The sequence below is a fragment of the Onychomys torridus genome, chromosome 14 (assembly GCF_903995425.1).
Source record: "Onychomys torridus chromosome 14, mOncTor1.1, whole genome shotgun sequence".
Lineage (NCBI taxonomy): Eukaryota > Metazoa > Chordata > Mammalia > Rodentia > Cricetidae > Onychomys > Onychomys torridus.
In genome coordinates, this window is record NC_050456.1 from 69,068,731 (window position 1) to 69,093,815 (window position 25,085).

General features: G+C 39.9%; 1 protein-coding gene across 5 annotated transcripts in view; it reads right to left on the minus strand.

Moving 5' to 3' along the window:
• Positions 1 to 447: 447 nt before the first annotated feature.
• The window catches only part of Atxn3 (ataxin 3), a 37,241-nt gene continuing 12,603 nt past the window's right edge, over positions 448 to 25,085 (minus strand). For 2 of the 5 annotated variants that reach the window (XM_036206405.1, XM_036206403.1), the window contains exons 5-11: positions 24,996 to 25,062; positions 22,116 to 22,203; positions 17,599 to 17,731; positions 14,482 to 14,648; positions 13,201 to 13,297; positions 6,827 to 6,927; positions 448 to 1,402 (exon numbers count right to left, since the gene is read on the minus strand). In XM_036206405.1, coding sequence (XP_036062298.1) covers positions 1,305 to 1,402; positions 6,827 to 6,927; positions 13,201 to 13,297; positions 14,482 to 14,648; positions 17,599 to 17,731; positions 22,116 to 22,203; positions 24,996 to 25,062 — 751 coding nt within the window. In that variant the 3' untranslated portion in view covers positions 448 to 1,304. The remainder of the gene's footprint in view (positions 1,403 to 6,826; positions 6,928 to 13,200; positions 13,298 to 14,481; positions 14,649 to 17,598; positions 17,732 to 22,115; positions 22,204 to 24,995; positions 25,063 to 25,085) is intronic. The other 3 variants (XM_036206404.1, XM_036206408.1, XM_036206407.1) reach the window with 3 other exon arrangements.

A 25,085-nucleotide genomic window follows, 5' to 3' on the forward strand; every position in this document is an offset into this window, starting at 1 on the left:
ACAGCAATAAATCCTACATCAAAAACTTTCCCTGATAAAACGTGTGCAGAACACACACCAATAGAGCAATATACCATTCTTCACCTTCCTAAACTGTGGGCTAAAATTTCTTCTTGGATTTTACCTATGTACAAGTCAACATTCAAAAGGGGATAGTGAGGGAGGGAGGGAGAGCAGATATCAGGATCTATGACACCCATGAGACACAGTTAATTTTCACCCAAATCATACCAAAGTATTGACCCAGAAAGACTGTGCATCCCAATTAAACAATGTTTATCAAAACTAAGAGCTTTCTTATTTACAGACAGAGCCATTCTGACTTCTGTAATTCTTAAACAATTGAAACATGATTGCAAGGGTCAACCCACAGTATATTTATATATTTTCATTAGTAAATTATTTTCACATTCTAGACCACCATCCCAGCAGGCTATATTCCACTTAAAAAAAAAAAAAAAAAAAAGCAGCAGCAGCAGCAGGCATCTATATTCCAGGACTTATCATAACTAGAACACAAAGCTCCTATAACAATAGAAAAAAACTAAAACAAACCCAACACCAACACTGAAGGCCAAGTTTCTCCTGCAGTACATTCATGATGGCCGCATGTTAAGTAAGAAGGGAATGTGTTTGCTTCTTCCTTCCTCTACTGGTAAAGAAAGGAAATAAGGTGCAGGAAGGATTATAGATGTCAGCCAGGACATAACTGAAAACCTTCACAAAGCATCCAGAAAATACATGCTCACACAAAATCCAGCTCATTTAGAGTCAAATACTCGAGCAGAGCTCTGACTTCAGAGTATAGGAATGCACCAAAGTTAAACAATGATCCCACTAGAGAGGGCTTAAAAAGTCAAACCTCAGAACAGATTACCATGTTAGAGTTGTGGGAGAGTAACCACAACCAGAGATTACATGAAACAGAAGTTCAAGTGAGCCAAGACAAAAATTTTTTAAAATGAAAACAAAAATACAAGATCAAGTTCAATGGCAAGAGCTAGTTATTCGGTCCACACAGAGCCAAGAAAACTCACTAATTTCAGTTAGATATTGCACACTTGAAAAACAAAAAGGGACATTTAGAAAACTATCTTAAGTTTCTTTAGTTGCTGACTGACTCTTTGGCTAGTATCCAGGTCATTACTTCGTGCTATGACATGTTTCTGGCTTTCTTATCCTTTGCTTATAAACCACCGAAGTGTCTTATCTCTTCCAGTGAACACACTGCCAAAGTGGACCTTACACTGTAATCACACAGACAATGTTAGGAAGGATGAGGAGCAAAATGATTTTTAAAGGTATTATTTTTTTCTTTCTGCTTTCAAATTATCTTTAGCAGTTTCTAAAGACATGGTTACAGCTGCCCGAAGAATGTCTTCTTCACTCACACCATCACCTGCTGGGGAAAAAAAAAAACAAAAAACGGAGTTCTCAGAAACATTTCTGGAAGATTCTCAAACATCAAAATGCAAATATTTGAACTACAGGTGTAGCTAAGTTGGTAGAGTGCTTGCCTAGCATGCATAATACCCTGGGTTCAATCCCTAGCATGGCATAAAATCGGGTATGGAGATTCCTGTAATCTTAGTACTCAAGAGATAAAGGCAGGCAAATCAGAAGTTAAGGTTGTCCTTGACTATATAACATTTGAAGCCAGCCCAAGCTACATGAAATCTATCCAAAATGAAGAAAAAAATAGTAAAAACTGTTAGGAAATGCATTTCTACTTGAATACTGATTTTTTTTTTTTTAAAGAATTAACTATGTAAATCTGCAGGACTATGTGCCATGACATGTGTAGAGGTCAGAGGACAGATGGAACCAGAGCCCTCTATGGTGATATTTTATTTGTGCTGAAATGTGGTGATAGTTTATTTGTGCTTTAATACATAAAGCTTGCCTGGAGATCAGAGGAAACCCAAGCTATTATAAGTAAACACAAAAGTCATGCAGTGTTAGCACATGCCTTTAATCCTATCACTTGGGAGGCAGGGATCTGACTATACAGACAGGCAGGAAGTGACAGAGCTAGGCAGGAAAAGGAAGTGATGTAGCTAGACAGAAAGAGCAAATCAGATGGCAGAACAGCAAGGCATATAGGCATGGGTAGACAGTATCTCACTTTTGGAAACTAAGGTGTGAGGTGAGGTTAGCATGTAGCTGTTCCTATTCCTCTGATCTCTCTCGGGCTTTCATCCCTACATCTGGCTCTGTGTTTTTTATTTAATAAGACCATTTAGAAATTCATCTACAGCCCTCCTTCAATCAGGTGGGTTTGATGATTGGACCCAGGCTGAAAGGAGTGGCAGCAAGCACCTTTCCCTGCTGGGCCACCTTCCTGGCCCTCCTTTGCTTTTTGTTGACTTTGTAGTTCATGTACTATTTGTGTGACACTTTAAAATCCACAAATGGATAGAGAACAAAATATCATACAAGACATATATATATATATATATATTGCTCCTCCTTGGCCAGTTCCTTTGTGGCCAACGCAAAGCCCAGCCAGATGTCTGTTTATAGTTCTGCCCATCTGGCAAGTCATGGTCTCATATGGTGTATGTAGCCTTATGAATGTAGATATTTTCGTTTATTGTAATGCATTTGACATTTATATGTTTATTAACAAATCAGACTTTTTAGAAAACCTTTTCATTTGTAAACAAATTCACAGGAAGTTACAAAGACAGAGGCCCTGTGGACCTGTCAGCTCAATTTCACCCAACAATTACATCTATAACAAAAGCTCAAACTGAAACTTGGACTCTATATAGCACAATGTTGGTGGTTCTACATGGCTTTAAAGTATCTTTTTTATTTTTGGTTGTTTTGTTGGTGGTGTGGTTTTGTTAAAGATAAAATGCCTAATATGAAATTTTGTCACACATTTAAGTTCCCATCACTATCACCACCACTACCAAGACTAGAGGGCCAGAGGCATGACTAAGTTGTGGGGAATGGATGAGGTCCTATGTCAATGTGTATTATTGATATGAACACAACCATGTCAAGGACCCTAATGCTTCAGACACATGGGAATGGTACAGCCTTCCCTGAGTCAGGCTCAGAGGTATGTTCCTCTGGTCCAAGTAGAGATGTTAATGAATGGTTGACCATTAGCTAAGAGCAGTGTCTGAGCAGAAACTATCAATGCAGCTTCCTTTTGGATGACCGTGATCCGAGACTGCTCCCCTAGAGAGACTGCCTATCAGCATCAGCTAACTACACCACCCACCCCCACCCTGACATGTGTGCACATGCCTCCTCCTCTGTTGTGCTAGATTTAATAAATGCACTGAGTTTCCAGGCTGCTGCTGGTGCATCTTATCAGAGCACATGGCCTACCCAACCCCAGCTGTTCTCTGTGCCTGTTATTTCTTCATTCCCCACCATCCTGTGTAAGCTAGGGCACTGAGTGGTATAATTCTTGCCTAGCATGCACCAGGCCCCAAGTTTGATCCTAGGTACTACAAAAATAAAACCCACAAAACCATTACAGCACCACAAAGCCCTCCCTCCCACACTGCTTTCTCTTCATGCCCAACTTCCCACCATCTTGTCTATCCTGCTGCCCACACTATCTTGTTCTCTATCTGAATACATCTGGGAGTGTTGCTAGACAAATGGCAACTCAGCTTGAAACTTTTCCAGACTGTCTTGAACCTGGCATTATGGCCCTGAGGTCCAGCCCAAAAGCTGCATGCATCAACAGTTGGCTTCTTTTTAATCCGGAAAGTAGTACTCTATGGCATGAAATACTACAGTTTGCTTAACCATTTATTCACCTAATATATGGCATACTTCTTGTCTCCAAATTTTGATTAAGACCAATAAAATAGCTATGAACATTTGTATAGATACTTTTGTGTGGACATACATTTTTACATCTGTGGCATAAACACCCATAAATATAACTGTTGGGTCATATGGTCATTATATATTCAGCTTGTTTGTTTTCTTGAGATAGGGTCTCTCTATGTAGCCCTGGCTTGCCTGGAACTCACTATGTAGACTAGGCTGGTCTTGAACTCATAGAAATCCATCTGCTTCTGCCTCTGGAGTACCAAGATTAAAGGTGTCCTGGTGTATATTCAGGTTTTTAAGAAACTACTGAATTACTTTCTGAAGTTGCTATTACCAGTTAAAATGCGACACAGAAAGATCACCTCACTTTCTGCCCTTTAGCTCCCTCGTTCATAACTGCCACACATACAATCAAAACCAGATCAGTGGAACAAATTTTGTTTCAGCCATCAAATATAATTCAGAAAATTCAAAAGGACAGAACTGTATTTAACATCTTTCACTCTTCCTGTTCTTGCCTCAACATCATCTCATTTCTGTTTCAAGAACTTTCTTTTTTTTTTTAATTGAAAATAGATATTTTTTTCATATAATATATTCTATCATGTTTTCCCCTTTCTCACCTCAGAGATCCTCCCCACCTTCCCACCCATCCAACTTCATGCTTTCTTTCTCTCTCTCTTTAGAAAAGAAACTAAAATTTAAAACAAATAAACAAACAAAATCCACAGAACAAAGGAAAAAGAAAAAAGAAAGAAAAAGACATACATACACATGCACACAGAAAATCCATAAAAACACAAAATCAGAAGCCATAATAGATAAGCAAAAGACCAGTAACGTATTTTTTTAAAAAAAGAGACAAAAATTCTTTAAAAAGAACACTGAGTTTGTTTTGAGTCGGTCATCTCCCAGGCATGGGGCCTGCCCTTGAATGTGATTTGTAGATCCAATGAGACTCCAATGGAGAAGACTAATTTTTCTTCTGCAAGTGGTTGTCAATTGGAGACAGCTTCTGAGGTAGGGATAGATCATTCTACCTCCCATCTCAGTGCTGAGACCCTATCTTGGACCTGTGCAGGACCCTCCACCATTCTGCCACCATCTCTGAGTTTGTATGTGTGGCAGTGATGTATCTGGAAGGCATTGTTTTCCTGGTGTCTTCCAGCCCCACTGGCTCTTACCATCTTTCTGCCACCCCTCCTCAAAGGTCCCTGAGCCCTAAGGGGCAGTTTGAAGGAAACATCCCATTTAGCACTGGGCATTCCAAGGTCTCTCACTCTCTGCACATGGTCCAGTTGTGGGTCTCTGGAAGTGATGGCTAGTCCTGGCTCTGATGATGGCTCTTCTTCGCAGGCCCGTGCAGCCTGCTCGTTCTTTAGCCTTTTGTTTGGTTTTTCGAGACAGGGTCTCTCTGTAGCCCTGGCTGTCCTGGAACTCACTTTGTAGACCAGGCTGGCCTCGAACTCAGACATCTGTTTGCCTTTGCCCCCTAAGTGCAGGGACATCCACCACATCCGGCTCCCTTTCTTTAGCTTTTAAGGACAGGACTGCTGGAGACAATTTTTTCTCAATTCTAAAGAGTATGTTAATCACCGCATATGTGATTTCAAATTTTCTTCCAGCACTTTAAAATACATTATCCACTCCACTCATAAGAAAGCTCTCATTTCAAATTGCTGTTGGGAAGGTTATTTCTTGCTGATTTGGGATAGTGTCTTCAGTTTTCAAAGGTCTGTGAATCTTGGTATGTATTTCTTTGACTTTATACTCATTTAAAATTCATTCAATTTCTTCAGTTTGTAGGTTTCTAGTTTCTGTTAGATTGAAAGGCACTATGTCTTTACAAACTTTTTCAGTCCCTCCCTCGTCCCCATCTCTTTTGGAGACTCCTATGAGTTAAGAATTGTTTGTTACAATGTCACAGGCCTCCAACCTCTGCTCATCATTTATGGTCGGTTATCTGTGTTGATGAGAATGATGTAATTTCTACAAGCCTGTCATCAAGTTTACTGACTTTTCTGTACTGAGACCATTCACTGAGTCTTTACACGTCAGCTATTTTTCTGCTCTCGAATTTGTATGTAGAATCAAGGTGTGGCAGAGCATGACTATAATCTCAGCACTCAGGAGTCATAAGTAGAACAATGGTGAATTTGAGGCTAGTCTGGGCTAGATAGTGAGACTCTGCCTCAAAAAAAAAAAAAAAAAGTCAGAGTGGCTTCTTCTTTCATGTTTCTTCACATAATAGTGGTTTTCAACTGAACCCTGGGTAGCAAATCTACTCAAGTCTTTGTTTTGTGAGCCTCCTCTGACAGAGTGGGGGGGTATGTGTACTTTCACTATAGGTGCCCAAGTCGGCCAGATGTGTCAAATCCACCTGCAGCTGGAGTTAGAGGATTCTTTATAACGTGCTCTCTAGTGTAAGTCCCACCTCATATCAACAATCCTCCATCAGTTTCCTGTTTTCCTAGTGTACAATTCTGAGAGCTCTGCACAGATTCTCCGTGAAGTCCTCTGACCGACAGGGTTTCTTTTCCACTCAACTTCACCAACACCTGGCTCAAGTTTAAGACCTATTAAATCGAGGCCTGGTGAGTAACCGGACTTCCTGCTATTATCTCCATTATGCTAAGGTTTCCCTTTAGGTGATGAAAGGGACGTATTTCCATTTCTAATACTCATTACCTCTGGACCATCACTGGAGGATTTCAGAAGAATGTGCTAACTGTGAAGTTCAAGTACTATGTGTATGATTTTAAAACCAACCAGGGCATGGTGGTGCATGCCTATAAAAAGGCCCAAGAAAAAACTAAATAAATAAAACTAAAAAACTAAGTATTCACCAAGTGTTCTAGTCTGTCTGCTTCTTACTTCGGAGGAGCTTAGTTGATCACAAATCCATTTAGGAGTTTTAATACAATCAAAAAAGGAAGAAAATATAAAGTAAAAATGACATGGACCCTGGGTATCAAGTAAAGCATTTGAGTAACTGTCCTGGTGAATGGCCAGACAGCCATACCTTGGCTGTTCCCACGTCCTCCTGAACTTGTGGTCGGTCTTTCACAAGGGTATGAAAGCTGTCTAGGTCGGTCTACCTCCTGCTGCTGCTGCTGCTGTTGCCTGGAAGATTCAAAAGTGAATATATGTTAAAACAACACCTAAGAATATTCCATGAGAATACCTATTCAGGTAGGAAATAAGCTGTTCCATAAATCAAAGCGGTCACTGGCCTGAACACCCCAGAAGGTGAGAATTAGTTTGACAATTACAAATATAAAAGTGTCAAAATTTTTATTCTAAAAAAAAAAATTTACGTATTTGAGTTATCAGACAAGAAGTAGGCATTTTCATTTCCTCTATAAAGTTCACTAATAGTTATTCACATGAAAATGAATGTTGTTTATGCATCTTTAATATTATTAGGAGCCACTGAAAAACACCTTTGATAAGACGAACCATCTCAATTTAATGTGCTCTTCCGTGGCTGGCTCCTCCAGTCAGTCAAGTCTGAATTTAGTAAGCTTCTCCCTGGAGACTCCCTTGACTCCTGGAGACTCTCCTGACCATCCCACTTCAAGCAGCCACCTGCCCTTCTCACTATCTCACTTCAGTTCCCAGCACAAACACACTGCCACCGTGATGCTTCTGTGTGCTCTGTAAGCTGACCAGAGCACACACCTTATGCTGCTCCTGTGTCCCCAGTACCTGAGACTATGTCAGTCACACAGTAACTTCATCACACACTTGATGAATTAAAAAAAACGGAACAACTGTATGGCAACAACAGTGCCACTGTACGTTGGAAGTATGTGCTCTGCATTTTGTTTTGTATTTTACAAGGGGTTACAGTTAAGAGACTGCAAGAATCTCAGAAGACACTTTTCAAGCAGTCCTAAGACTGAAAGACTTACGCATTATGACACAGCTGCAAGTCTATGGGAACCAGGGAATGAAATGTGGTGGTTTGATATGAATGCCCCCCCCCCAGGCTCATATAGGTATGGCCTTACTGGAGAAAGTGTGTTACTGGGGGGTGGGCTCTGCAGTTTCAAATGCCTATGCCAGGCCAGTCTCTCACTTCCTGCCTGTGGATTCGGATGTAGAACTCTCAGCTACTTCTCCAGCATCATGTTTGCCTGCATGCCGCCATGCTTCCTGCCATGATGATAATGGACTAAGCTCTGGAACTGTAAGCCAGCCCAATTACATGCTTTCTTTTTTAAGAGTTGTCATGGTCACGGTGTCACTTCACAGCAACAGGACACTGAATAAGACACCCTTTCAAACAAGTTGTGAAGCTGGCTGTGGTGGTCTGTGCTACTGAATTCCAAGCCCAGGAATTCAATGCCAGCCTGGGTAACATATCAATCCCTATCTCAAAAAGAAAACAAAACATGCAGGAGTATATTCTTGTATTTAGAAAATGGAAACTGAAATACTAAGCCTCAATGAGAAAGAACACAAGTTACTCCCAGATGCTTCTGAGATGGCAACAATCTGGGTAAAGGGTTCTTGGAGCTACAAGGAGCTCTGTACACTAGTTCTACATTTAAGTAATAAACATACACAGAAAGTATCTATAAATGACTGAGATTAAGAAGTCATAGGACCAGAATTCAGTTATAAACAGCACATTTTTTTTCCAGCATTCCCCTCAATTTTTAAGAAAGGGCCTCTAATCAGGTTGCTAGCCTAAGATGACCTTAGATTCTAGATCTGCTGGCCTCCACCTCCCATATGCACGGTACAACACCACACCCAGCTTGTCCTTCTCAGTTTTGAGTTTTAAATGTGAGAAACAAGACAACTGAGATAGTAGGAACTCCATCTTCTCTCTGATGGCCTTCTAGGGTTGTGTGCCTTCACACATGGGCAGTCTGGAGCAGAGCCTGAACTCTGGGGATCCTGGCATATCATGGAGGCTCCAGGATGCCCTCTTCTTCTTCCACTTAAGTATCTATGTCTGATAGAGGGATAACCTTTAATCTACTTCTAATTTTTCATTTAACTGCCAATTATTGTACATATTCATCTGGTTATTATAAATTTCAATTATGCAAAATGAGAAGAAAGTTCGCTGCCAACCTGGAAACAAGCACTGTGAAACACTGAAGATGCTGCTATGGAACAAGTTCCTCAGCACCCTTCCCACCATGCCTTCAGTCCTACAGAGGCTGCAGAGCTAGAACCTGGTTTCTGCTAGCAGAGTTAGTACTCACATGAGCTAGGAAGGGCAGAAATGAGTCAAGGAGGCTATTTTCCTGACAAGCAAAGTCAAGGAGTTCAGTCCTGAATCCTACCTCAGGGCTATTTCAGTGGGACCAGAAAGTCTTGACAACTATGATATGGCTTCCTAATTCCAGGATCCAGCTATATCTGTTTCTTGTTTGTATGTCTGTTTGTTTTAAGATTTAGTTAGGGAGTTACGTGTGGTGGTGCTTGCCTTTAATTCCAGCACTCTAAAGACAGAAACAGGCTGATGATCTCTGTGAGTTTGGGGCCAGCCTGGTCTACTCAGTGAGTTCCAGGACATCCAGAGCTACACAGAGAAACCCTGTCTCAAGAAAAACAAAAACAAAACAATTCTTTGTTAGGGGCGGACAGATGGTTTAGCAGTCGAGGGCACTGGCTGCTCTCCAGACAACTTGGGTTCAATACCCAGCACCTACATGGCAGCTCAAACCACCTGCAACCTGAGCTCCAGCCCCACAGGACCTAACACTCTTCTGTCCTCCTTAGGCACTGCATGCATGTGGTACACATATGTACATGCAGGTAAAATACCCATACATAGAAAATAAAATTGAAGGAAATTTTTTTTCTAATTTTGTTTTTTCTAATTTAATATATTCATCTATGATACAAAAATGTTTTAGATTATATATGTGTATAGGTGGGTACCCTCAGAGTGAGAACAAAGTGTAGAGTCCTCTGAAGCTCGGATGTGAGCAATGTGGGGGTTCTTCTGACCTGAACCTTGGTCCTCTGCAAGAGTATCTGCTACCCATCATCTTAATCAGGAGTGGTCACAGCCCTTCTCACAAACTGCTCTATACTTCAGAAGCCTGGCTCAGAACTTCCCTAATAGTATAAGCCTCTAATTTCACTATTAATTAGTGTTTTCCTTAAATACCCTTACCTGTTTCTGTTTCTTAAACTGAACTGTTGTAATAAACTAAGCCAAGCCATTAAGTGACCACATAAGTATTAGGCAAGCAAAGTATCACAACACTCCTTGGCTATGGACATTTGTATCCATCCTGCTGAGAAACACTGTTTCTTGTAACAGGCAGACTACAGCATTCAGAGCTATACCTGGAGAAGACATTAGTCACGCTAACAAATATCGTTGGAACATGTGACAGCTGACAAATAGTCTTAAGACTCATCACTTAATTCTATGCTCCCAACAGCAGGCGTTAACAGTGCTGGTGTGGACTCTGGCTTGGGTTTTGTGACTGAAACAGATTTACAGATCACTGCTAGAAAAAATATCATGTTAAGGAGATATTACTTAGTGACCCTTGCTCATAAACTATGAATTTATAATAGGCTAATTTTTAGTACTATTTTTTATACAAGAAAAGAAATCCTATAATTGTTTTATTTGATATCTACATTAAGTATGAGGCTTCTAACACTCAATGGAGGGAGACAGGGAATGAACTATGACTAACAAGTTAGCACCAGGCCAGTGTGGAGAGGGAAGAAGGAAAGTCAGACAATCTTACAGACAAGAGCCCAAAGACAGAATCGAGAGAGGGAGGGAGAGAGAGAGAGAGAGAGAACTATTCCAGCAAAGCAATCAGTGATCTGAGTAAGAGGCAAGTGCAGTGTGCACTTTTCCCCAATGAGCTATCCTCAGCCCCTTGGCACCCTGTTCTTAAACTTGCAGCAAACTAGCACTTTCAAATGCTAGTCAATGTTAAAAATAAACACCACCAAGTTAACCCTTAATTCATCTCAGCTATATGTGACTAAGTAGAACATTCCCTAGCTGTCTTTAAGTCCTCAGGACAGGATAAAAGACAATCTTCAATGCACAATCAACCACTAGAAAAGAGGCATGCTCATACCCAACTGCTTTTTAAAAGGGTGCGAGGTTGGACAAAATCTCTGTCACCTCAAAAGCACTAGTTACGGTTTTTAAGTTGTGATCATTATAGCTTAATATTTATCACGGGATATTACTAAATCTTTACTATTACTAAAAGTTCAACCCTACTGGAAGTTTCAAATTTTTATTTCAAAAGAGTTAACAAAATATCTAAATAAAAGAAGGGGTTGATGACAAGGCTCAGCAAGTGAAGGCTCTTGCTGCTAAGCCTGACAACCTGGGTTCAAATTACAGGACGAGGTACCAACTCCTGCCAAGTGACCTGTGTGCCATACATGTGTGGTACACACACACACACACACACACACACACACACACACACACACACACACTCATGCACACACACATATACACACATTCTCACACACACACTCTTTCATGTATACACACATACACACACTCTCTCTCACATACCCAGAAAGAGCAAATATATGTGACAGAGAAAAGAGTATGTATATGACAAGAGAGGAATAACATCACTTATTAAAGGAAGAGATAGTGGGAACATATTTTTAAAAAAACTCTTAAATTTCCAGACTACTAATTATGCCTACTTAAGTAGCTTTTGACTTATTTTTAACACTAGATATTTTTATAAAATTGTTGAGTATCATTATTATTTTGTGACAACAGCATTTATTAGGGAAAAAGAAAAAAGAAAAGCAGACAAGCCAGGTATGGTGTGCAGACCTGCAATTCACCACTCAGGAGTGAGTTGGCTGAGTGGGAATTTAGGTCCAGGCCAGGCAGTAAGGGAGACTGATCAGAAAACAATGCAGAAACAAAACCTAAAAAACCCTACAGAACACAACAAAAACCTCCAATATTCTGTAGGCGCATACTAAAGTAGTAATGGCATGATGACTGTGACTTATTACAAGTCCATGCCTGTGGGAAAATGGAAAGAAATGGGAGTCGGGGCATAAAAACCTGGTCATGTGCTGGTATTTATTATATCTGAGTAATAAATAGGGATGTGTTATGCATAAATCTAAGGCTTATCATAATTTAAAAAGTAATAGTTAATTTTAAAATTCAAAAGGACATGAAAAGCACTAACTAGTAAGCACTATTTTAAAATGTAAATATAATTAAATCTATTAATCAGTCACTGAATAAAGACTAGAAATATCTCACATTAAGAGGATGTCAGCTGATCAGAACTTTCCTTCATATACTTCTGAGTTGTGACTTAAAAAAACAGAAAACAGAAAAAGGTAAACATTATCTTCACAATACCAGCAGATGCAAAAATGGTCTAAAGTTTATACCACTAATCTGCCAACTATGACTCTAAGATGAGGCTGCTCGGGTTCAGAGGTACTGATGTGTGGCTGCTGCTGTGCTGGGGTTGAAGCCCTAGCCTCACACATGCTGGATAAGCACTCCCCGCTGAATTGCATTCCAGATGTCCAGAGATTTTGAAATGTGAAAATAAATGCATCACTGACTGATGAGACCTGGTATATAACTGTAGAGTCCATCTCTGGCCTTATCTTTCTGACCTGAGATCAGAGGGTTCAATTATCTATTATTGATCATAATTATTGATCATATTACTGGTCACTTTTAAGGTAGAGTTTGGTTTAAAAATAATTAAAAAGCTGTATATGATGACATATATCTGTAATCCTAGCACAAGGAAAGCTGAGGCAGGAAGATAGCCAGGAGTTTAAGGCCACCAGACCACATGACAAAAGCCCTGTCCAAAAACCAAAGATAGAAATAAAAGAAGACTTGTGAATGGCAATCACTAGAAAGGAAGACACTACAAAAGTGTAACTATGTCTTAAGTACTTATAAACTGAGCACAACATACAGGTTTGGGAGCATATGGTTCAGACTTCTGGTTTCTATACCCCTGATGCTGATGGGCCTTGGGCCTCCTAAAGTGACACAGCAGGACTACAGAGTACCTCGGCTTGTACTTGGGAATATGCCCCGCCCCACCTTCCTCTTCTCCTTGTTAACTGATGGGAGGGTTAGCAGAGCCAGTGGATCGATAGGCAGTTAGTTCTTCCTGTCCTAAGTCCAGTTTCCTTCTGATAAGCAAAATTCCACAAGGTTTCCTTTATTCTACTCCATGTCCATTTATTCAAGATTGGGCAAAGGTTTCTTTCTAAAACCTTCAAGTATTTCACACCTTATTTGCTGTAAAAATGTAAAATATATATATTTCTGTGTGTTCATAAGTTCAGGCAGTAAGCAGTAATTTACAACCAGACAAAATAACCAAGTATTAAATATGTAACTTTAATCTGTACCAACTACTTTACTTTTCAAAGTAGGCTTCTCTCCTCTTCCGCAGCTCTTCTGAAGTAAGAGTGGTACTTGGTGTCTGCGGACTATCTTGAGACATACTTCTGGAACTACCTAAAAAAAGCCAATCATTTTATATACCTGTTCAAGCAGCAGTAGGTTTGTTCTTCCTGGAGCAAGCTTCTAGAAAGTTTTCTTTTTAAGAACATTCCACTACTGCTCTGTAAATGTAAGAAGGCTATGGAAGTCTCAGGGAAAATCTAACGTGTTACTGCAACCAAGGCTGATGCCATCTGTGCTGCCAATACGAGAATACAAGTCCACAGTTCACCGGGTATGAGAAGTCTTCAAGACCACACTTGTATACTCTTTAACTTCCCAAACTACATTTACACCTTCAAAAGCATGATATTCCTCAAAGCAATCCATGATGACAATCATGACATGACCTCACTCTGTTCTCAACAACTTAGGTTTCTAAGTTCTTACCAGTAATTGTGCTAAACACAGATCCCATGCTAATTGTGACAGTTGTGATGGTTTTCTGTGCATTACTGCAATAATCCAGCCCGGCCCTGCTAATAAAACATGGGTCTTCACACTACATGGAGAATGCAGAGGCAGGCCTGGAGGTGAGAAGTCTAGGATAACAGGAATGGCTATGTTAAAGGATCCTCAATTCACTAAGACATTTAAGGAATTCAGGTGATGAGCAATCTCATTAAAAGTAGAAGCAGCTTCATATAAATTAGATTAAAAGAAAATCACAAAAATAAACTACTTCATGCTTTCAGTAAACTGCTTTGAGTGTCTAACACTTTTTTTCTGCCTACATTCCCAAGGGGTTTATTATCACTTTCCTCCACTGACTGACTTACATCAATAAAAAAGGTGTAGCCCACAGAAGAGGGCTTAAGTTTAATTAAGCTGTACAGCCAGGAAGTGCAGGGTGTCCACTGGCATGCATTTGTTAAAACAGCTAGCTTGGGTAAGGGTCATCTAGCCACTAGAAGACTAATTCAACTAGTTGTTGGTATTAGTTCAGTATTGTAATCAAATAACATAACTAGAAGTAAAATTATAGCTGTATTAAGCACAACAAATACAGTCCTAATATAATACGGGTCATAAAACTGATTCAAGATCAGGGAAATCTAAAAAAATACTCAAATTCTAGAGCTATTACTTTTGCAGTAACTATCAAAGAACTTCCAAAAGCACAAAATTTTCAGAAGAGCTGAGGATAACATGAACCAGTTCTCCAAAAATGACTAAAGTACACACCAAAATGTTCATACCTTGCATACTAAGCTGAATAGCCCTGCGGAGATCAGCTTCTTCATCCTCCATATCAACTTCCTGACGACTTATCGCTAGAGCCCTCTGTAAATCATCCTCATCTTCATCCAACATTCCCGACCCGTCAGCCGCCTCTAGGACTCGCTCCAGATCTGCTTTGAGAACACTAAACAACAAATGTATTCATAAAAATTACAGCCTGGTCTCTGATTTTATTTTTCATTAAAAAATTTTTACGTGTATGGAGATTTTGTTTGCATGTATGTTTTGCACAATGTGTGTGTAGTGCCTGAGCAAGCCAGAAGGGGGTATTAGATTCCCTGAGACTGGAGTTATAGAAAGTTGTCAGTTACCAGATAGGTGCTGAGAATCAAACCCAGCTCCTCTGGAAAAGCAGCTGGTGCTCTTAACCACTGAGCCATCTCCAGCCCCATAGTCTTCTACTTCAGATAAAACATAAAGGCACTTACAAACTAAAGATCTGGGATCAAAAAACAATACTCTAGAAGATAAGGTCTAATAACAGAACAATTGAATCTAAAGCAAGATATTTAAGTAATTCAAAGTGGCTCATTCCATAAACTTCACTAAAACACAGCCTTGCTGGGCACTGTGGCACATGCCTGTTGAGTAACAGCTACTTGGGAGGCAAAGACAGAGGGATGTCAGAGTTAACAACTGGGCAACTTAATGAGACCTGTCATCAGAAGCTGGGGGATGGGAGATGGAGTGAGGTGCAGTGGGGAGGGGGTAGGATGGGAGGGATGGGACAACGATGACTAGGATGTTGTTCATGAAACTCAGGATTTGAACACAAACACTACAAATAAATAATAATAATAATAATAATAATAATAACAATAATATAGCAGCTCAGTTTGGGATGGGGGAGGTATATCCTAGATATATAGCCCACTAGGTAAAATATTTGTCTAGTATACACAAACCCCTGGGTTCATTTTCCTGCATCATAAATAAAAGAGCATGGTGGCACACACATTTGTAATGACAGCCAGCCCAAGCTAAGATCTTATTTTTTTTTAATTTATTTATTATTATTATTACTAATTTGGGGGGGAGGGTTTCAAGACAGGATTTCTCTGTGTAAACAGCCTTGGTTGTCCTGGAACTTGCTTTATAGACCAGAATGGTCTCAAACTCACAGAGATCCACCTGCCTTTGCCTCCCGTATGCTGGGATTAAAGGTGTGAACCACCACCGCCTGGAGAGATCTTATTTCAAAAAACAAATACAGAGGCTCCTCCAACAACATGTGGTCTTGTCCAACTGCCTCCTAGACACATTTAGACCTGTGGACAAGTGCTACTCTCAGGAAAGCTTTTTTGCAGCCAGTTCCACCAGGACTAAATAACTAGGAAGAGCTAATTGGTGGAGACATCACACACTTTGGTTATATAACATAAAGAAATCAAGCAGGAACTGAGCTGAAGCTTCCACTTCACTGACCAGCTTTCATAGACTGGTAAGTACTATGTAAGCTACTGGAAAAGAAAAATCATTAATAGTCTTAACCAGACCCTGTAAATCCTATGCTATAATATTATCATGCCAGAAATGGTGACATGACTATCATGGGGGGCAAGCAACCACAACCACTTTTTCTTTTTCTTTCCCCAACCTTTTTTTTTTTTTTTTTTTTTTGAGACAAGGTCTCACTATGTAGCTCTGGCTGTCCTAAAACTCAATATATAGACATGACTGGCCTCAAACTCAGAAGAACTCCACTTGCCTCTGCCTCCTAAATATTAAAGGCATGTGCCACCATACCCGGCCCAACCATTTTCTTGATAGGATTTGAGGGCCACTCCACAAAAAGCAATTCATGCCTGGTACCATAAACCTGTCAAAAGCCCATAGGTCATAGGGCTGAGTAGGTCATAGGCCCTAGGTGGGGGACACAACTACTACTGTTTTACTAAATGGACATGTCAAACTCCCTTCTAAATACATTTAGACCTACAGATTTGTGCTCGGTCAGAAAAACTGCTTTGTGGGGGGCAGGGGAGGGGGGAGCGGATAGCAGCTAATGCAAAGACTCAGAACCATTCAAAGTGCTTGAAAATAGGAGACTCTTAGCTGCTCGGACTTCAATGGGATGCCTGTATCAACCCTCAAGGAACTTCATGAGAGGGGGCAGAAAGGATGGAAGAGCAGGAGATTAGAGAGGGATGCTGCGAAATGCCATCTTCTGACCAAGATGTGGCTGCTATGCTCGTGAACTCACTATAGTTACTAGCACAAACGTGCATAAGCTCACGCAGTCAACCTTCCTGAAGGGACAGGGGAGCGCTCATAAGCCACCCCCCAGCTGAAAAGCTCCTTGGCAGTCCTCGCTGCTAAGGGAGGGCGTAATTTTTCTTCAGTGGTACAGGCTCTGGAAGGGTGTCCATACAAGCAGTTCTAATTAAACTCAGTGATTAAAAAAAAAAAAAAAAAAAAAAAAAACCAGAAGAAAACAGGAAGTGGACCTGTTGGAAAGACAAAGGGATTCACAGGGAACAGAAAGGGGTTAAGACAGGATGAGGGGTGAACATAATAAAAACAATTATATACATGAATAAAATTGTCAAGTAAATAATACTTAAAATAAAATTACATAAACACATGAAAGTCTTGAATTTCCTGTCCTCCATCAAAGTATGTCCATATAATTAAATAAAATGGTCAAAAATTTTAAAAAATACATGTAACAAAAATAGGGGATTGGGCATAACTGAATATTTGCCTAGTATGAACAAGAGGTTGATCCATAGCACCACAAAAACAAATACACAAAATAAAAATAAGATTAAAAAAAAAAATCACTGGTGGTAAGTGATCACACACTAAATATAAGCAGTGTCTGGAGAGATGGTTCAGTGGCTAATATTACTTCCTGCTCTCCAAAGGGCCAAGTTCAGTTCCCGGCACCCCCACATCATGCAGCTCACAATCACCTGTAACTCTAGCTCTACAGGGTCCAAGCCCCAATACAGGCCCTGCTGGGCACCCACACACATGTGGCATATACTCACAGACATGAAAACTGTACGCATGGATACTTCATTCTAAGGGCATGCTACACCATGTACTCCATAGTCTCACTAAATGTTTACCTCTGTTCTTTGAGCTGTGCTAATTCTTCTCCAATAAGTTTTGGTCGATGCATCTGCTGGACCTTGATCATCTGCAAAAGCTGGTCAGCTTCGCAGTCTGGCAGATCACCCTTAACAACAAATATAGAATAACCTAAAAAGAGGCAAAAACAAACTAAAACAACTAGTAGGAGGCTCAGACTTAACTTGAAATGATAGCTGACAGAAAGGTAACAGTACAGTCAGAAACACACGAGGTGCAATTCAGAAAGACCTGACTTATGCCATAACTCTCACTTGGATCAGGAGGGTAGTCTCTGACAAACCCCACAGAATCGAGCCTCACTATTCTCTTCAAGTAGACTCGGTGGCTACAAGAAAAGCGGTCCTGTCTACATGGGCCCTAGAAAGGCAGCGCCCGACCATACAACTACTCACTGAAGGGAGCGGGCAGGCAGGTAGAGAAGGAGTGGGAAAAAGGGTCTGGACTCAATTGTTTGTGTTGAATCCTAGCTCTTCCCCTTCCCAGTGCCACAGGATCTGTCAATTATTTTTACCTGTGTTGGTATCTTTAATTGTTGAACAGAGATAAAGGAACCTTCCTCAAGTGAATGGTGTGAAGACACATTTGCTAAATACGTCTGGAGACTGGTAACATGGATAAAATAAGTCACTGGAACACATACGGGAAATGGCAGCTCCCCACCCTGATCCCTGCCCCATCCACAGAGCCCTTCTAACTGAAACAGGAGCTGGGAGGCCAGTACCCCAAATATAGTCAGTGGGCCAATGTGCCTCATGCTTTGGAAAAAGATACACTAGTACAATGCAATTTTTAATAAACACGTGCCAAATAAGCCAGGTTTTCTTAGCTACAACTAAGTCCAATTTATTGAACATTTTCTACCATTGATTTTCTTGAACTTCAATGAAACAAAGATTGAGAGGGCTCTTCACTAAAAAGAAGACTACGTTTTAACACATTTTTTTGGTAAGGACATGCTTATTCAGAGTTCAGATGTCTTAATGTGTTTTCTGCTAATAAAACTGTTTCTAAACCCTAGAATCAGTATTTCAGATCACTATGATATCTACAGAGCAGGTCTTGAAGAGAAGATATTCTTTCTGCCTTATGCAGACAACATACTAATTCTGGATTTTATTTACCACTTTGGAATTAATTTTCCATGTGTTAAGAAAGCACTAATTGGTAAAGTACGTGTGTGATATAATATACATTATATTTTTAGAAAAGCGCTCAGACTGCTTTATCAACATCACATATAGATCCAGGGTCCAAGAAGAACAGTTCTTCCTGCAATGGAAGCCGGAAAGAAAGCACATATAGGCAGGCAAGCAAACCCACCCAACCAAACAACAACCATAGAAGCCAAGTCCTCTGAGGCTGGAGAGATGGCTCAGTGAGGAAGAGCACTTACATGGCAGCTCACAGCCATCTCTAACTCCAGTTCCAGAGGATCTGATGCCCTCTTCTGGCCTCCATGGGGCACCAGTCACACACATGGTGCAGAGGCATACATATAAAGAAAACCCTTGTACACATAAAATACAAAATGATTTTCAAAACAGTCTTCTGTGAACATGTTTGATTTGAAATCTTCCTGGACTGCCAAATGAAGATGCTAACACCAGGACTGGTGTTCAGAAGGAATGTCTAAGCTAAAGATAAATGTCTGGGAATTATGAGTGTACAGATCGTACTGTGATTAAAACAATGAAATGGCACATAAGGAAGAAGTAGAACTGGAATCTGGGTGACTCCAACAGTTAGAGACGGGAAAGGGTATGAGCCTGAAAGAAGCGGCAAGTGAGACAGGCAGATGCTGACATGTGATACCACTGTGTAATCTTTAAGGATATAAGGGATCTAAGAACTGTCGGTTAACAGAGACTGAGATGACAAAGGACAAGCAGACATCAAATGCCACATCATCCCCAAATCAGCTCGAACCTAGTTAAGTACCTACAACTCAGTTCTAGTCACTAGAACAGCCAGGGGTCAGAGGAAAATATTCACAACAAGAAAAAGACCCATTCTCTCCCCCTGCAACAACATTAGTAAATAAATCAAAGGAAAAAACAGAGATGAGGAAACTTCAAAGTAGATTTAGGAAAAAAAAATTAACCCAATACAATTACTGAACTCCGAGAGAAATGTGAAAGAACTAATGAGGGTTGAGAGGTAAGAGAGACTTCAGCACTGGGTATCTGATGTCGTGGAAGCACTGTGGTTGGCCAGCTGGGGATATGGGTCAGAGTAGAGTTCTGCCTCACATGCACACAGCCATGGAGTTTTCAGTCCCCATCACCACAAAGCACAACATTTTTAAGTAAGGTTACAATGTCATTATGTATGTTTTTGTTTTTGTTTTGTTTTGGTTTGGTTTTTGGTTTTTCAAGACAGGGTTTCTCTGTGTAGCTTTGGGCCTTTCCTGGAGCTCACTTGGTAGCCCAGGCTGGCCTCGAACTCATAGAGATCCACCTGGCTCTGCCTCCCAAGGGCTAGGATTAAAGGCATATGCCTTTTAAAAATCATTTTTAAAGATTTAACAGAAAAAAAACAGTAGAGTGAACAATAAATAAGCAAGGTATAAAGAAATAGGCCATGTAGAGGTACAGGGAGATCAAGTAATCATTTCCTTTCCTTTTATATTACACACACACACACACACACACACGAAATTTGTTGTAGTCTGTTTAGACAGGGTATAATCAATTGCCTCCTCAAATAAAGGAGGTCCAGGAATTGAATCCTGTTGAAAAGGCAGGATTCACCAGTGATAGAAGAGAGACTTTTGGACAGGCCCTGGTTTATGGCAACACAATTGGAATGAGTTCAATAGGAGACAGTACACCAGAAATAATTCTAATGAGAAAATCAAAAATGGGCAAGCAGCTAGAGTTTCATAGTTAAGAGAAGCTCTTCATTTCATAAAAAGCCAAGAGCTTTTTACCCATGGACAGACACTTAGGTAGTGGGAGCAATGTTCAACCCAGGAGAGCAAAAGGCCAAAATCAAATGTTGACTGGGTGGGAAGAACAGGGATACAGCATACATGGAGGGATGGCCTTAGATGTAGGGCTCAAAATACAAGACACAGAAGCAAGGTGACAGTATTGATAGCAGGAAGAGAATTATGCCTATGTTCTCAGAATACAAGAGCAAGGCATAAGGCATACCAAGTTGTAAGGAAGGGAGCGCTAAGCTGTGAAGTAACCACTAAAGAGACATTTGAAATCTGTAAGTGCACATGACAAATTAAAACTAACCAACATATTTGATGTAATTTTTAAGCCATGTTTGGTGCTGTGATACAGAAATGTCTAGGGCCAAGATTTGGTTTAATTGTGGTCAAGATTCTTGTTACTTAAAAATGATGGGGGGCAGGCGAGATGGTTCAGAGGTTAAGAATACTGGCTGTTCTTTCAGAGGTCCTGAGTTCAATTCCCAACAACCACATGGTGGCTCACAACCATCTGTAATTTGATCTGGTGCCCTCTTCTGGCATGTAGGCAGAATAATGTATACATAATAAATAAATAAATCTTCTTTTAAAAAGTGGGGGGGGGGGGTATAGGAGAGAGAAAGAAAAGAAGTAGAGGAATAATCAGGAGCTAGAGAGATGGCTCAGAGGTTAAGAGCAGTAGCTGTTCTTGTAGAGGATCCAGGTTCTGATCCCAGTACTCATATGGTTGGTGGCTTACAACTGTCTGTGAATCCATGTCCAGGATTCCCAATACCTCTCTCTTCTGGCCTCTTTGAGCACTGCTTGCATGTAGGGCACACAGAATCATGCAGGCAAAACACCTTTTCACTTAAAAATTTAAAAATCTTTAAAAATTAAAATAATCAAAGTAAAAACTGCAGAGTATAAGAAGAGTTCTTAGGTCTCCTGGTAACTTGAAAGCCTGGTCAGAATGACAAAGGAGAAGGCATTCGTAGAGGTAGCAGGTGATGGTCAAAAACTATGATGCTTATGACTGGGAATTGAAGGTAGCTGGTTATTGGTAATGTCAAAACAAGAGTAAAGAAAATCATCTTTGAAAGAGACATGGTTACTGGTGTAGAAATGACTAAAAATTTAGGGAAGAGAGACATATAACCAGTCATCTAAAGTCTCCAGTAAAAAAGGAGGTGGCTCACAGATGAGCACAGGTAGGGTGTGGTTAATCCAGAGGCAGGTAATTCACAGGCACGGAGTCCATAGAAAGAATAGTAGCTGAAAATAAGTCAACAGGAATGGGAGAAGCATGTACCTCCTGTCAGCCCTATGATATACAGGATGTAGAAAGGAAAAATATCACTTTAAGGAGGGATGCAAAGGAAGCCCTTGGCTGAGGGGAGGTCCTAATGTAGGGAGCACTCACATGGAACTATGTCACCCACGAGGTGAACACCTATACTGTAAGGATAATTCACTGCCACTGCCAGAGATCATAGACTAGTATACACATAAATAATGACTCATTTTTCCTTTAAGCTACTTTCAAAGATAAAATTTTTGGCATTTATTTACCTTCTTGCTGTAACTGAGCCAAGAATAGTGCGAGGTATGTATCTGATATTAATTCTGGACCCGTCAGCAGAGAATTCAAGTTAAACCACTAGAAAAAGATACCAATATCAAAGTTAATGAACATTATATGCAAAAATAATTTTCCATGTTGAACATATAACAGACCAAAATTTAGTAAGACTATCTAAATAACAAATATATCAAACTAAGATTTTCTGAATACCGTGATTAGAAAAAAATGCTATACACCTGTCACTATTAAATGTTTTTTCAAAACAATTTTTTTAACAACAAATTAAGGCATAAACTTGAACTCCTTCTAAAAGGACAGAAGCTGATAGTACCTTAAAATGCCTTTATTGATAACTATAACTACATGGTTTCAAAATATCAGGTCAATACACCTACTCATGTCATACTGGCATAGGAAAAATGATAGCTGCACACTTTTTCATTTGGTCAAGACTCCGGTTTTTAAAATGTAGACATTCTGGGAAGAGAATTTATAATCACCCTTTAACAAAACCTCTAAGCTACTACTGCATGTGACTAACAGCATTAAGTCATAACTGCAGAGATGCCCTTACTTAGACAGAAAATTGCAAAAAGGTTCCAAAGTCATGTTCGATTCCATGCAAAACTAATGATTCTTCCTGGATTTTGATACAAGCCAGAGTACTTCTTCCAATCATTTCTTTCTTTACACAGAGATCAGAACTCACAGATCTACCAAGCCTCTGCCTCCTGAGTGCTGGAATTACAGGTGTATGCCATCACACCCAGCTAAAAATCTCTTCTTAAGAACATAAATGAGAACCAAGGACTAATATATCAATACTAGCCATCTTCTGTAAATGTCAAAGATAAAATAGTTCAAAATATAAAAAATCAAAAAAAGAGCTCAAAATTTAAAAAGCTCAAAACAATGTTTTCCTACAAACCACTACGAAGTTGCTTATGAGTTTTAAATTTCTAGGCCTTACAAATCCAGGGTTGCTTTATTCAGAAAAACAACACTAGGTCCAAATTTTCTAAATAAACCCTCAATGGCTGAGAGGGAGGAGGGCAGAGAAGTCAAATGAAATTGACCTGGCTCTTGATAGAGGTGATTCCTGTCCCAGTTCATCTCTGCGCTACTACACACATCTCCTTACCTGCTCTTCACAGCCTTACAGAGAACATAAATATTGCTTTTTCTTTAGTTTTTGGAGCAGAAGATTGAACCTAGGACCTTGTGCTTATTATAAGCACATGTCCTGCCAATGATCTACAGCACTCAGCAATCGTTGAAGATTGCTTCCAGATGGCCCAGTTAAAAGCTAACAGTACCGTTTACTTAAAATAAATATGTACACACATACGTAATACACATGCACACAGAATGTCCTTTCCTTTTAAATACTTAATTTTATGTGTATGTATGTATGAGCACCATGTGTGCTTGGTGCCCACAGAAGGAAGAAGGGGCATTGGCTTCTATGGTCCTGGAGTTACAGTCCACTGTGAGGCATCATGTGAGTGCTAGGGACCAAACCCAGATCCTCTGCAAGACCAGTAAGGTCATACCCACTGAGCCCTAGCTCCAGGTTCAATGTATTGTTTCTTTTCTTTTTTCATTTAAGATAATTTATTTATTCTTGGATTTTTTAACTGTATTTATTTTTATTTTATGTGCACTGGTGTTTTGCCTGCATATATTGTCTGTGTGAGGGTGTCAGATCTTGGAGTTACAGACAGTTGTGAACTGCCATGTAGGTCCTGGGAATTGAACCCAGGTCCTCTGGAAGAGCAGTCAGTGCTCTGCTGAGCCATCTCTCCAGCCCCTTATTCTTGGATTTAAGACAGGGTCTCACTATGTAGATTTGGCTGGCCTAAAACTCAGAGATCTCCCTGTCTCTGCTGGGAGTAAGGTGTGCACTACCACACTTAGCATTTTTGCCTTTTATTTAAAAACAAAAAACAGTTTTATTGAGGCATAACTGACATGAAATAAACTGCTGTCTCTTTTGAGGGTTTATGTCGTCCAGGCTGGCCTCAAGGTCTTCCTAGGGCAGTCTCCTAAGTGTTGAGTCATAGGTATGGGCCACTCTACTTGGATAAACTGCACATACATCTACTAGAACCTGTCTCTCTTTTTTTTTTTTTTTTTAACAATTTGTCATTAAAAAAATATTTATTAAACCATCAACATGACGAGGACACTGAACACATTCAGAGTCCAGTCTCTTGTCCCCTCTGGCATTTCTCCTGTGTTCACTCTCTCCATCCCCAGCCCTACACAAGCACTGGTCAGCCTACTTTCTGTCACTGTGTCTACTACTCATTGCTGAGATTCATCCATGCTGCTTGTGTATTAACAGTTTATTCCCTTTGACTGTCTGAGCCTGTTTTTAATAACCTAATCCAAGTTTAACATTCTAATAAGAAGACCTTTACATGTCTGCTTCTTTCAAAAGCATGGGCAATGGTGATTTTATGCAGACGTATGTACCACAGAACAATGGAATCGCCTGAATAACCCTTTCTGACCAATGCCAACTGCTAAATGTTTTGCTTATTCCTGACATTCCAGACTTTGTTACAGTACTGTGCTAAATACAAATCGTCACACAAAAACATACTTAATAGTAACCACATATACATTGTTTTAAATATAGAATTTTTATTATGATATAGTTTGTACGGTTTTTATTTTAAAAATCTGAAGAGAAAGTGATTATCTTCTCTTAAGATAGCCAATTTTTATCTGCTGAATTAAGTCCAGGCTCAGGACTTGCATGGAATCCTGGGCTTCATTCTAAAGACACCAATTGTTTGCATTTTTGTTTTAAATGGAGTATGTAGCGTGATAAAAGGACAAGAAAGGAGAAGAAATATTACCTGTTTTCCTAATTTTCTAACTGTAAACCAATGTTCTTTATAATTGCATATAAAGGATCTTTCATTTCTAGAAAAGATAAAACATATACT